The 13,573-nt window shown below is 36.0% G+C and overlaps 1 protein-coding gene across 1 annotated transcript; it reads left to right on the top strand.

The window, feature by feature from the left end:
- The first annotated feature begins 2,154 nt into the window (after positions 1-2,154).
- On the top strand, positions 2,155-13,573 carry LOC100933582 (translational activator of cytochrome c oxidase 1). Its single transcript, XM_003768490.4, has 5 exons — positions 2,155-2,467; positions 5,052-5,158; positions 6,424-6,551; positions 7,162-7,339; positions 10,347-13,573. Exons 1-5 carry the CDS (start codon positions 2,155-2,157, stop codon positions 10,545-10,547), a joined length of 927 nt encoding a protein of 308 aa, XP_003768538.3. The 3' UTR covers positions 10,548-13,573.

Here is a 13,573-nt window from a genome sequence, read left to right as displayed (position 1 = left end):
TTTTTCTCCCTGGAAGAAAGGAAAAGCAAAAGGGGGCCAAAGAAAGGATATATTACTTCTTTGGTATGTGAACTCAGTTTTGGCTCAGTCACTTGTCCCCATACAGCAACCAATCCCCAGAGTCGCTTAAGGCCTGAAGTAGTTTTACCAAAGGCTGGAAACCAGGAAGGAGATAGTGTACAACTAACTGACCAGGAAGAGCAAATATGTCTGGGCTCAAAGGGTTAACCCTCAATGATCAGTGCCTCACACAAGTGATTTAAGATATCATTTGATCCCACTATGGGGCATACCCCAAGGAAGTCAGAAATGTGCAGTATACCAAAATATAGAATCACTGTGCAAAGAGCTAGCGCCAAATGAGTGCCTATTATTTGGGAGTGTCTGAAACAAAACCAAACCATGGTATATAGATGTAATCAAGTACTATTATGCAGTAAGAAATGACTAAAGAATTCAAAGAATTTTATAAGATTTATGTGAACTGATGCTGCAGTTGCAACGAAAATATCTTTCCCATTGGTAACTGGTCAAAAGCTATGAAAAAAAAAAGCTATTGGTAATTTGCAAAGGAAGAAATCAACAGCCACATGGGTTTAAAAAAAAAGTTTCAATCACTAGTAACTAGAGAAATTCAAACTAAAACAGCTGAGGTTCTACCTCATAGCTAACAGATTGGCACAAAGGCAAACAGCATGGAGGGACTTCAAGAAAATAGGTATACTATTACACTTTTGTTGGAACTGTGAATTTTGGAACAGGCATATTAATGCATCATTGATGGATTGGTCCAGAGATTCTGGAAAGCATGGGCTTCACCAAACTGCATTCTTTTTGCATCCAGCTATATATTTCCTAGACCTAAATTTTAAAATCAAAGATAAGAGGAAAACAACCCATATGTAACAAAAACATGGCAGCTCTTTTTGTAGCAATAAACTGCAAACAAAAGAATTTAAAACATCATTGGGCTGTAGAAAATTACTAAAGGGATAATTTCTCTTCACAATTGGAATATTTCTATGAAATGACAAAAGTGAAATGAGCAGAATCAACAATTTATATAATAGTTTTCTAAAGACTTAACTGAAAGGCCACTCCAATCAATGCAACCAACCAATTATGATTTCAGAACACTTTCGATTGTACCTATCTGCCCACCCCCTGTCAGGGTGGTAATTTGGCTCAAGATGCTGAATGAAAGAAGCATTTTTAACGTGGTTAATTCAGGAATTTGTTTTCCTTCACTATGCAAATTTGTTAAAGTTTTTTCATTTGGTAGGTTTTAGGGCTGTGAGAAGAAGAGAAAAGCCAAAGCTTTTTAATTAAAAATAAAACTTTTTTTTTTTAAAGCATCATTAAAAGTAAATTAACTAATCAAGTATCCTGGAGAAAAGATAATAAAATCTCTCTCCTATGGCAAAGAGGAAGTAGTAGTGTAACAGAATATGATATATATTTTTACTATTTTTCTTTGAAAAATATTTTTAGGGGAAAAATATATTTTAGGTTGAAATAATTGATGTAAAACAAATTGATCAATTAACAAGCATTTAAAAGGGCCTGCTTATATATTCAGCCTCTGGTGCTAGATGCTAAGCATATAGAGACTAATTTTGGTCAGGAGGTTTTAAGGTTCATGCATTTTTATAATATATGTCAATATAATTTGTTTCCTTTGCAACAATTTGTTTATGCTTTTGAAAGAATTATTCTGAGTTAAATCGGTCCCCTCAAAGGGGTATATGATTTTTAAAAAAAAGTTGACCTCAACTAGGATGATCTTGAAGGCTCCTCTCATTTATGAGGGTCTCTTATTCTAGGACCCTGGACTTTTTCCATTAAAATATAGAAGAGTATAGCTTGGAAGGAAGAATTAATGATAGACAAATGGATGGTTGAATAAATGGATGAAAAAAGTATCATAGTAATACACATATTACTATGTGTAAAGCTCTACGTGCTTAATGTTAGACACATAAGCTTACCTTTTAAGCAAGAACGCCACCTAAAATTCATAGAGGAGCTCTCTGACCTAGGAACCAAAGTTTTCAGCACAGAGGAAGCGGACGGAGGGGTTTCTGAGGCGGACGGACGAGTTTCTGAAACTCGGATCAAAGTCACCGGTGGCGCTGATCCTTGACGATTGGAGGGATGGCTGGGCTGTGGAAGCCCAGATTTGGGGAAGCTGCAGCAACGGGGCTGATGGCGGCGGCGGCGGGGCTTTGGGGAACCGCAGCGCGCGGTCTAAGGCTGGCAGCCTTTGGGCCTCGTGGGCAAACGCTGCAGGGAAGGCCCTCGGCCCCGCCTCTCTGGCCTAGGCCGGGCCGGGCCCTCCGCTTGTCTGCGGCGACTCCAGCCGGCCACAACAAGTGGTCCAAAGTCAGGCACGTAAAGGGCCCCAAGGACACGGCCAGGAGCCAGGTCTTCACCAAGCTCTCGAGACTCATCCGTTTTGCTGTCAAAGGTGAGAGCGCGATCGGTTTGGGAGCGGGGAGGGGAGAAGGGGGGCCGAATCCAGCCCCGGGCTTGGCCGCCTGCTTAGCCCAGCGGGACAAGGCGACATTGCGTGAGTGACGGGGACCTATCCCTTACCAAGCGTTCCCTCACTTGGGAAATAACACTCAAGCATGGGGAAGAATGTTTCCTTTCTCCTCTATGCTTTTCCACACCATCCAAACTGCCCAACCCCCAATATATCCTTTTGGTTGTTTATCTCGGTTGAGGATTTTAATTTTCTTTTCTTTTTAAATTGATATCTTTAGCCAGTTGATAAACATTTATTAATGACTTGATATATGCCAGTCAGTGTCCCAAATGCTGGCGATTCGGATAAGACAATCCCTGCTCAGTCCTTGATGTGGAAGACAAAATACAAACGACAAATAAATAAGCTATACACGGTAAATCAAAGATAATCCACAGAAGGAAGGTGCTAAATTTAAGGGGGATGGAGAAAGCGCAATTTTATTTTTTATTTATTTTGCTTTATTGAATGTTTGTATACTCCTATTCCGTACCCTTAATCAGCTCTCTTGGAACAGAGAATTTTAAAAGAAGGGGAAAAACAGTTCTATTAACAAAACACATCAGACAGTAAAATTCAGTATTTTATACCCGCAAGCCCTTCCTCTGCTAAGACAAAATGCACCTTAGTGCATTTTCTCAATCTTTTTTTTTTTCTATTACATTATGGTCGTTGTACCTATTGTTTCCCTCTTTCATTCTGTGTGACTTCAACTATGTTTTCCTATGATTTTCTGGCTTTTATGTTTCTCATTTCTTACTCTGTAGTCATTTAATTATATTCATGTAGCACAATTTTTTAAGCCATTTCCCAAGTGAAGGATATTTACTTTGTATCCAGTCCCTTACTATTATGAAAAGTGTTGCTATGGTCTATATAGGACCTCATTCTCTGGAGATACATGCCAACAGTTGAGGATTAGGGTCAAAAAGTAATATGGTCATTTTCTTACCGTGATTCCAGAACTTTCCAAAACAGTTAAAGTAAATCATAGCTCCATCAACATTGTATTTACTCATTTTTTAAAAATAATCTTTGCTAATTTGCTGTATGTGAGGTGAAATCTCAGAATGTACATTTCTCTCACTATTAGTGATTTGGAGTAATTTTTCATATAGTTAATAACTTGCTCTTCTCCTTTTGAGAACTGTTTATTCATATTTTTTTGGCCATATACCCATTAAGGAATAGCTCTTTTTGATCTTATATATTTGTATAATTTGTATTATTAACCTTGTTAATTTTGAATGTGAGACTATAATCAAAGATACCTGATGCAGAAATATTTTTCCTATTTGACCACTTCTTTTCTTATCTTTGTTGCTTTAAAAATTTAATGTCTATTTTATCTTTCATGATTGGCTAAATTTGGGGAGAAAGGGGTTATTTAAGATCTTGCCATAGTCACAAAAGCTATTCTAATTTTTATGGTGTTTATTTTATCATAACTTCTCATTTCATCCCTTCTCTGTCTTTTAAACTAATAAGCATATATACTCACCTTCCTGAAAAACTTAGTTGGGAATAACATATTTCTCCAGTTTGAAATTCCTCTTCATTTTTTCCTCTTAAAAACAGTAAAGTCTTTTTAGTTTAGTTATTTAGTATTGTTCCTTCCTTCTAGCCTTCCTCTCCTTCCAATCATAAGGATATCCATGTACTCTATGCTTTCTAGAGGTGAGTTTCTTTGAATTCTATGAGCTAACTTTGGCTTTGCCTGAATTTTTTACCATTGTTTTGCATGGAAAATGGTTCTGTTAAATTAGGGCCTTCTCCTGCAACAATTAGAATGAGAGTCTCTTGAATTCAAAGAATTTGAAAATGAAGAATCTTAATCAGTAGCTTCTTGTATCCATTTAATTTCCTTCATTTTATGGCAGATGACTCTAAAATAAATGATTATTAAGCAATCTTCTGTCTATACTGGGTATGAGAAGAGGAATACAAGACTTAAGTGTTTCCTCTAAAAAGATATGTTTCAATATGTTCTGGATAGCCAACTAAGATCTCAGAAGGGCTGAAGAAGGGAATAGGATACTGTAGTCCTCCCAAACCTCTGGAACTGGGACCCCTGAGAGGCAGCTCCAAATTTAGCTCCTTTGCATTCCCTTTTTGTATAAGAAAAAATTTCTTCTCTGACACGCGTTAGAGCCTTCCCCCTCTTTCCCCTTGAGGGTTCCAAAATGGTGATCAGTAGAAAAAAGTGTTTTCTGTTACCTCCACTTTCAGGTCTATGCTTTGGGATCTTTAAGTGCAATAATTGGTTGAAGGGATAAAGAATATTAAACTGTCATGTTTTCTGATTTATCCACGGTTAACAAAAAGGATGTATAAAGGGTTCTAGGTAGGAAACCAGCTACTATGGTATCATTTTAGTTCATATGGACACGAAAAACAGAAATTATTAGAAAAAAAAAAAGAGGAAATCTTTTCAACTCATGTTAACTATATATAGTTTTTTATATGTGAAGGAGACCAGGAATGAGAAGCAATAATCTCATTTATGTCTTGTCTTCTTCCACAGAAGGAGGCCCCAATCCTGAGTTAAACAGCAATCTGGCCAATCTCCTGAAGTTGTGTCGAAGCAAGAACATGCCAAAGTCAACCATTGAGGCAGCACTGAAAAGTGAGGTGCTCACCTTCTGCTATTTCTAGCACCACTTAGGTTTGGATACCTAAAGGAAGCTGCTTGTATTGTCTTGGAAAAAGGCTGTCTCTTACACTAACAGCTTTGAATTGTAATACTTATTGTACTTGTTTATATTCCACCCAAATCTTCATTGTTCCAACCTCTAACCATTCCTGAAAGTCCTTAACCCTGTTATTTCCCAGAGGGAACAGAAGATCCAGCATAGATAGCAGGGGAGCTAAAGTATGGTGGATTCAGGATGAAGTAGAGAGATGCCAGCATGCCAGTTATGAGAAAAGCGGTTATCTCATCATTTGGTATGACAGCAAGGCCCAAGACCGGGAGAGGAAGTTAGGAGAGGAAATATCTATTCTGTAGGACTCTGGGAAGTCATTAAACAGTGAGGAAGCTGAGGGATTAGGATTTCAGGAAAATTTCAAACAGGTTAAAGAACTACCAAAAAGCAATACAGGGAAGACAACAAAGGCAGGGAGTCCTCAGTAAACAGGTTTCTTTGGGCAGAATTGAGAGACAGTTATCAGGCATCTTGTATGCTACATATGTCTGCTCTGGGGAATGCAGAGGTCTTCTGTACTTTCTTTCTCAAACAACAGCAAGATTCTTATATGTCACATTTTAAAATGTATTTGGTGGTAAGAAGAACTTTTGTTACGAGACCTTTCCCCCATTGCCCCTGCAGCTCTTAGCCACTGATAGTCTTTAGAATTTATTTAGTATTTTACTTTTTCCCAGTTACATGTAAAAACAATTTTAACCTTTGTTTTTAAAATTTTCGGTTCCAAATTCTCACCCTTTCTCTTCATCCCCCTCCCCCATTGAGAAAGCAAGCAATTTCTTATAGGTTATACATGTAGAATCACACAAAACATTTGTATATTGGTCATGTTATGAAAGAAAAGAGAGATACTCCTTCCCCCACCTCAAGAAAAAGAAAGTAAAAACAGTATGCGGCAATCTGTATTCAGACACTATCAACACTGATAGTCTTCAAGCTGGAAAGGTTATAGGTTTTTAGTGCTTGTTAACCTCTGAGGCACTATAAAGAACCCAGAAATAATTATACTCCACCTTGGGAAAAGGACCTATAATCACTCATCCCAACCATATTTGATCACAGTCAAGATGAAGGGTCACCAGGCCTTTCAAGTTTTGAAGACTCAGAATCCAGCCCAAATTAGATATGGTATGGTGGATTGGTAGAAATAGAGATGGATAAACCCTGGTTGTTCGGTATTCTTTGTTGCAGAAAAACAAGGACATTTATCTTCTCTATGAAGGACGAGGCCCGGGCGGCTCTTCTCTACTCATTGAGGTACTTTCAGACAGTAGTACCAAGTGTCATTCAGACATCAAGCACATTCTGAACAAACATGGGTATGTGGTAGGTGTTGGCTTGGGGGAGGAATGAGAAGGGAGAGTGGTCATGGGTAGAAGGGCCAGGAGCCTAATTTCTGATTCTCTTCTGGAAAAGTCGTTTACTTTTTCTAGTGATACTAGTTCAATCTAAGGAAACTTACATCTCAGTTTCAATTTGGATCCTCCTAGGCCTTTTCGTAGCCTGGGGTCCAACAGCTTTCTGCTTTTGATTTCTTAACTAGATGGCTTCTGGAGGTCTTTTTCTTTTATTTTGTCTCTGAATTCTTTTTCAATCCCCAATAATAATAAAGTATCCTGATCTTGAAACAAGCTACTTGGGGAATAATTATACAGAATTTCTGGAGAGATAGTAGAAAGTGGGAAGATAAGTAGAAAGATAGCACTTTTCATCCTAATTAGAGATAAATAAAATTATGATGAGGAGAAAAATTATTGAAGTGATTTTGAAAAGAAATGTTTGAATTATTGTCCTGCTTAATGGGGGGAGGGAGAACATAGGATAGAAGGCAAAATAAAGTGAGGAAATCAATAATAGAGCATTTTGTGGATACTGAGTGACACAGTGACCTAAAGTAGTAACCATGAACCCCTCTTTGTTCTCATACAGGGGGGTGATGACTGATGGGGCCAGGTATTCTTTTGACAAAAAAGGAATCGTTATTATTGGCACAGAAGACAAAGAAAAGAGGACTGTGAACTTAGAGCGAGCCCTAGAGTTGGCATTTGAGGCTGGAGCTGAAGATGTACAGGAATCTCAGAATGATGATGAGAAAAATATGCTTAAAGTAAGTTTGAAAGAGAGATGTTAAGTTGCTTCTTTTGAAAAGGCTTCCAGAAAAGATTTGGAAAAATTAATTCAACATATTCCTTTTTTTTCTTTAATAATAGCTTTTATTTTTCAAAATACATGTAAAAATAGTTTTCAACATTCACCCTTGCAAAACCTTGTGTTCCAAATTTTTCTCTCCCTCCCCTAGACAGCAAGCAATTCAATATAGGTTAAACATGTGCAGTTCTTCTAACCATATTTCCACATTTATCATGCTGCACAAGAAAAATCAGATCAAAAAGAAAAAAAATAAGAAAGAAAAAGACAAACAACAACAAAAAAGGTATTATTTTTATTATTTTAATTTAAAATTAACATTATTTTTATGTTGTGATCCACATTCAGTTCCCATAATCCTCTCTTTGGATGCAGTCCCCATAGTCCTTTCACTGGCTTTCTCCATTACAAGTTTTTTGGAATAGGCTTGTATCACCTCGCTGTTGAAAAGAATTAAATCCATCAGAGTTGATCATTTCATAATCTTGCTATTTCTGTGTACAGTGTTTTTTCTTGGTTCTGTCACTTCACTTCATCAGTTCAAGTCTTTTCAGGCCTTTCTGAAATCATCCTGCTGAATGATTTTTATAGTAACAATAATATACCATAACTTATCTAGCCATTCTCCAATTGATGGGCATCTACTCGGTTTCCAGTTCCTTGCCACTACAAAAAGAGCTGCCACAAACATTTTTGCATATGTAGATCCTTTTCCCTTTTTTATGCTCTCTTTGGGATGCAGGCCAATAGTGAAACTACTGGATGAAAGGGTATACAGTTTGATAGCCCTTTTGGCATAGCTCCAAATTGCTCTCCAGAATGGTTGGATCAGTTCACAACTCCACCAACAATGTATTAGTGTCCCAGTTTTCTCACATCCTCTCCAATATTTATCATCTTTTCCTGTCATCTTAGCCAGTCTGAGAGGTATGAAGTAGTACCTCAGAGTTGTTTTAATTTACATTTATGCAATCAATAGTTATTTAGAGCATTTTTAAATATTAACATATTCCTTTTAAAAAAATCATTAGTACATCATTTAAAAAACATTATTATTATATGTTATTATTGTTAGATCTTTGCTATGCTGCTTGTATAGGCTTTGATTTAAAATATTCATGTTCTAGAGGTATTTCTCTTCCCACATTATATGAGGACTGTAGAATTATATACTTTAAGTTAGAAGGGACCTTTGTGGTTATTGTCTCACGGTAGGAATCCTGTCTACAAAGTCCTTGGTAAATGATCACTTTCTACTTGAAGATCTTCAGTTATAGGAAGCCATAAGCTGATGTGGCAGCTTGTTTAACTTTTAAACAGTCTAATTTTAATTGTTAAGGAATTTGTCCTCATATTGAATGAAAATGTACATTTCTACAATTTTATCCTAAAATAAAATCAGAACATAGGAATTGGTAAGGATCTATGTGCCACTTCTTGATAGTTTTTTATTCACTACTGTTATATAGATTGTATTTTACATTTTTTTAAGTGCTGTATTAAAAACATATCTATTCATATATACTTGTATTTAATTTATACTTTAACATATTTAACATGTATTGGTCAACCTGCCATCCGGGGGAGAGAATGGGGGGAAGAAGGGGAAAAAATGGAACAAAAAGGTTTGGCAATTATCAATGCTGTAAAATTAGCTATGCATATAACTTGTAAATAAAAAACTTAAAAAAATAAATGAATCTTTAGGAAAAAAACATATCTATTTCTATATAAACACTACAACAACAGAAATGGAAATAAAACAACTATAAAATCATAGAAATAGAGTATTGCAAAATTATAAACAATCTTGACTATGAAAAAGAGATTTGAGAAGACAACGCCTTCTTCCCTCCACTCCCTTTTGCAGAGGTTAGGCTACAGGTATGGAATATTGTATATAAAATCATTTTTTTTTTTGAAGGGTTAATCAGTTTTTCTATATTTCCCTCTCTTCTTTTTCTTCCTTTTAAAACAATTCCTTATTCTAAGGAAGATTCTCTGGAAGTGATAGAATTTAGGTATGAAGGAGAAAATCTAGTCAGTGTAAAAACAGAAGATATAAATAAAAACCCCTTGCTCTTAGCTGTAGCTATGAAAGATACCTGATCCCATTCTTTTCTAGTGTTGTAGGGGGTTGTTCCAATATTTATCTAACATTTTATTTTCCCCCAATAACATTTAAAAGCAGTTTTTAACATTCATTTTTAAAAGTTTTGAGCTTCAACTTCTCTCCTTCCTTTCCTCCTCCCCCATCATTGAGAAGATAAGCCATGTGATGTAAGTTATTCATGTGCAGGCATGCAAAACATTTCCATGTTATTATGCTGTAAAAGAAAACATATATAAAAAAGGAAAGAAAGTTTTAAAAAGTATTCTTTGATCCACATTAAGATTGCATAAATTCTTTCTCTGGAGATGCATAGCATCTTTGATCATAAACCCTTCAGAATTCTCTTAGATCATTGTCTGAGAACAGCTTTTATTCATAGTTGTTTATCTTGTAGTATTACTACTATTATATACAATGCTTTCCTGGTTCTGTTCATTTTACTTTGCATAATATAAGTTTTTCCAGGTTTTTCTGAGAACATCCTACCCATCATTTCTTATTGTACAGTAGAATTCCATCACTATCATATTCTACATCTTTTTCAGCCATTGATGGACTGATGAACATCCCATCAATTGTCAATTGTTTGTCACCACAAAAAGAATTGCTATAATTATTTTTGTACACATAGGTCCTTTTCTTTTCTGTCTTTTATCTCTTTGGGATATAGACTAGTGATATTTCTGATCAAAGAGTATGCTTGATTTTATAGCCCTTTGGGCATAGTGAGAGTTGTTTTTTAAAGGTATGACCATTGGTATTCTGGTCATGTATCCATTCTGAGCTTCTTTTGATTTATGTTATAAGTTGCTGATCAATCTAAATCTAATTTCTGGCCTATTGCTTTTTCCAGTTTATATGTGATGTCACTTCGCTGCATGAAGTGAGGACAAAACTGGACTCGCTGGGTTTGTGTTCTGTGTCCTGTGTCCTAGAATTCATCCCTAACATGAAAGTGAAGCTGTCAGATGGGGACATGGAGGCAGCCGCCCATTTAATTGAAGCACTTAATAACTACGAGGATGTGATTCGAGTCTATGACAACATTGAATAATGGGGTTTGCTAGGATTGCCTCATTCTTCAGGTAGCAATGTGTCTCAGTAGTATGAATTTCCATAAACTACTTTTGGAACCTGAGAACAGGATGCCTTGACATATCATCACTGTATTAAGCCAAGGTCAGTGACAGTAGAGCGTCACAGCAAAGCCAGCATGCTGGGTGGTCGTTACTTGCTTTGTGTTCCATGAAGAAAGAAGGACCTCGGAATCTTCATGTGGCATAATGAGAACAACAAAGATGATGCCTGGTCCCTGCTAACTAACTGAACCTAAATGAATTAAACTGAACATGCTGCTGTTGGCTTAGTTTGTGACCAAAGAAGATCACCCTTTACGTGACTTCTTAGTGAATCACTCTGAATGCCTGGAACAGAAACTACTTTTTTTTAATAGTAACAAAAATGATTTATATTGGTAAATTGTCTGGTGTGTGATGATTAACTGTTTTCAGTGGGTTTTTTTTTTTCTTCATGAAATGTGACTTTATCCACCTAAGCACATTAAATCTCCCCAGAAGGACTAAAATCCTTTGAATACTCACCGCCTCTGTTCAGATCTTTCTTTTGCCTTGTAAATATCTCCTTTAATGCCTTGATCTATCATATCAACAAATGGCCTAAACACATTAAATGAGCCATAGCTTAATCATCCTTCTCAGATTCTGTTTGAGGAAGTAGATAGAGCAAATGGGAGAAAAGAGCCCATCTGTAGAGTTCTTGAGGGTGGAGTATTTACCTCAAGTGCCCATCAAAATAAAAAAAAAAAAAAAGGCTGTGGTCACATCTTGTTTCTTCCCTCAAATGGTGCTGTCTACATACCTCTCGTGCCACAAGAGGGCAGTAATCCACTGCCCAGTCCACCTTGGAAAAGGCTTTGGAAAATTAACTTCCAGGTTCAAGGTAACTCTCCCTTGGGTACCTACTTTGGTTAGGGGCCTGAATATTACGTTTATGCAGATGGACCCTGATAACAGATTTCTTGGCCCTCAGAAGGGACTTGTTAAATTGGATCTGATCTAGGGTTCTAGGATTGCAACATGGTGAGAAAGAAGTGTCCTGTTCTCAGTAGATCAAGGCTGTAGACTGTTCAACTTTCTTTCTCTTGCTTTTAGACCATATTATAGAAGGTGATATTGTCCTTACCCCATTTTGAAATCTAAATTTTTTTCACTTTTTACTCTTCATTTCAATTCTTCCTCCACAATATCACTTCCCTTCCCTCCACTCATATATCTACCATCCTAATTCAATCTCTAATCACTTATTGTTTGGATTATTGTAATATCCTTCTAATGTTTTTTTTCTATCTTGTCTCTGACTTCTTCAATCTATCTTCCACAGAGCTGCCAAAATCATATTCCTAAATTGTAGAGCAAACCACATTTATTCCCTTATGTAATAAAATTACTGACTCACTTATTTCTTTTAGGTTAAAATGCAAACTGGCTTTTAAAGCTCTTCACAATTTGTTTTGAGCCTACTTTTTAAGAATTATACATTATTGCCCTTGACATACTCTTATCTTCTAACCAAACTTGTCACTTTATTGTTTCTTAGATATGACCATTCCTGTCCTTTCTCTTTTGCACAGACCATCCTCCAAGCTTGGATTTGGATTGTACAACTCAAAAATCAGTACTGTTCCAGCTACTACATAATACTGACAACTTATTAAGGAAAATATCCATAGGATAGTTTAAAATAGATCAATGTAGTGTATTGGAAAGGGTTCTAGATTTAGACCAAAAAGGCTTGGGTCTAATTTTTCATCTCTACCTATGTGACCTTAAAAAAGACATTTCATCTCTCTACAACTCAGTTTCTTGATCTGTAAAATGAGGAAGTTACATTAGAACATTTTTAGGGCCCCTTTCAGTTCTAAATCTGTACTAGTAATTATTATATAGTTAAACTTATAATACAATAAATTTGTTCCTGAAAAGTTGGAGCAAAATTGAATTTGGAGAAATGTGATCATTTAAAAGGTATGAAGGAATCTTAATATGTAAAGAAATTTTATAGTGAATTTTTATAAAATGAATAATCATAAATGAATCATAAATAATGAATCATGTCTCCCCCTGAATAAGCTCAAGATCCGAAATCTCATCATTATAGTGATTGATTCCTCTTTAATGCTTTATATCTCCTCAATGTCTTCATTTGTCTCTTCCTTTTGTCAGAAGAAAGAACAATAAAATCCTGACAAGGCCTGTCTTTCCATCCAAGTACTCTTTGCCCCATGCCTTCCCACCATCAGTTTTTCAGTTTCTTTCAATTTATTGTTTTCCTACATTAGATTAAAATCATGACCTGTTTTTCTTATTTGTATCATCAGCATTTAGCACAGTGCTTGGCATTTATTGACTATTGATTATTGTCTAATTACCATAAATTTGTCTTTCATATATTTTGAGAAAAGACATTCATGTTCATAGGACTATACCATTGTGAATCCTAAAATATATGATTGCTGTGACTCCTGTCTTTCACTGAAATTAGGAACTGGAAAAGATAAGAATCAACTCTTCTTCCTCTGGGCAAGGTCAAAGCTCTGTTCCTTATCTCCATGATCTAAAAATGACCTCATTACTTCCTAACTAATAAGGCTATATAACTGGAATTTTAGAATAAAGCTGGATCTCAGTGCAGAACAACTGGATTCTAATTTCAGCTCTGCCACTGGGTTAAATTTGGTCAAAGATGTTAACCTTCCTAGATCAAAGATTTCTCATTCGTGAAATGAAGGAGTTTAGATTGAATGACTCCTAAGGTTCTTCCTAGTGCTAACATTCTTGGTCTAGTACCTTGTATATATTTGTCACACCTGCTAGCATATATATAGAGCTTTACAAATTGTTTTGCAAACATATCTCATTTTTTACCCTCACAGTGATTCTGGGAGGTAGGTGCTATTATCCACATTTTACAGATGAGGAAACTGAGACAGATAGTGATTAAATAACTCACCCAGGATTATATGGTGATAGTGCCAAAAATAAATTGAAAGTGTCAGCTGTA

This window comes from Sarcophilus harrisii, chromosome 4, assembly GCF_902635505.1.
Source record: "Sarcophilus harrisii chromosome 4, mSarHar1.11, whole genome shotgun sequence".
Lineage (NCBI taxonomy): Eukaryota > Metazoa > Chordata > Mammalia > Dasyuromorphia > Dasyuridae > Sarcophilus > Sarcophilus harrisii.
Note: the sequence above shows the minus strand (reverse complement) of the source record. Positions and strands in the feature narration are given on the sequence as shown.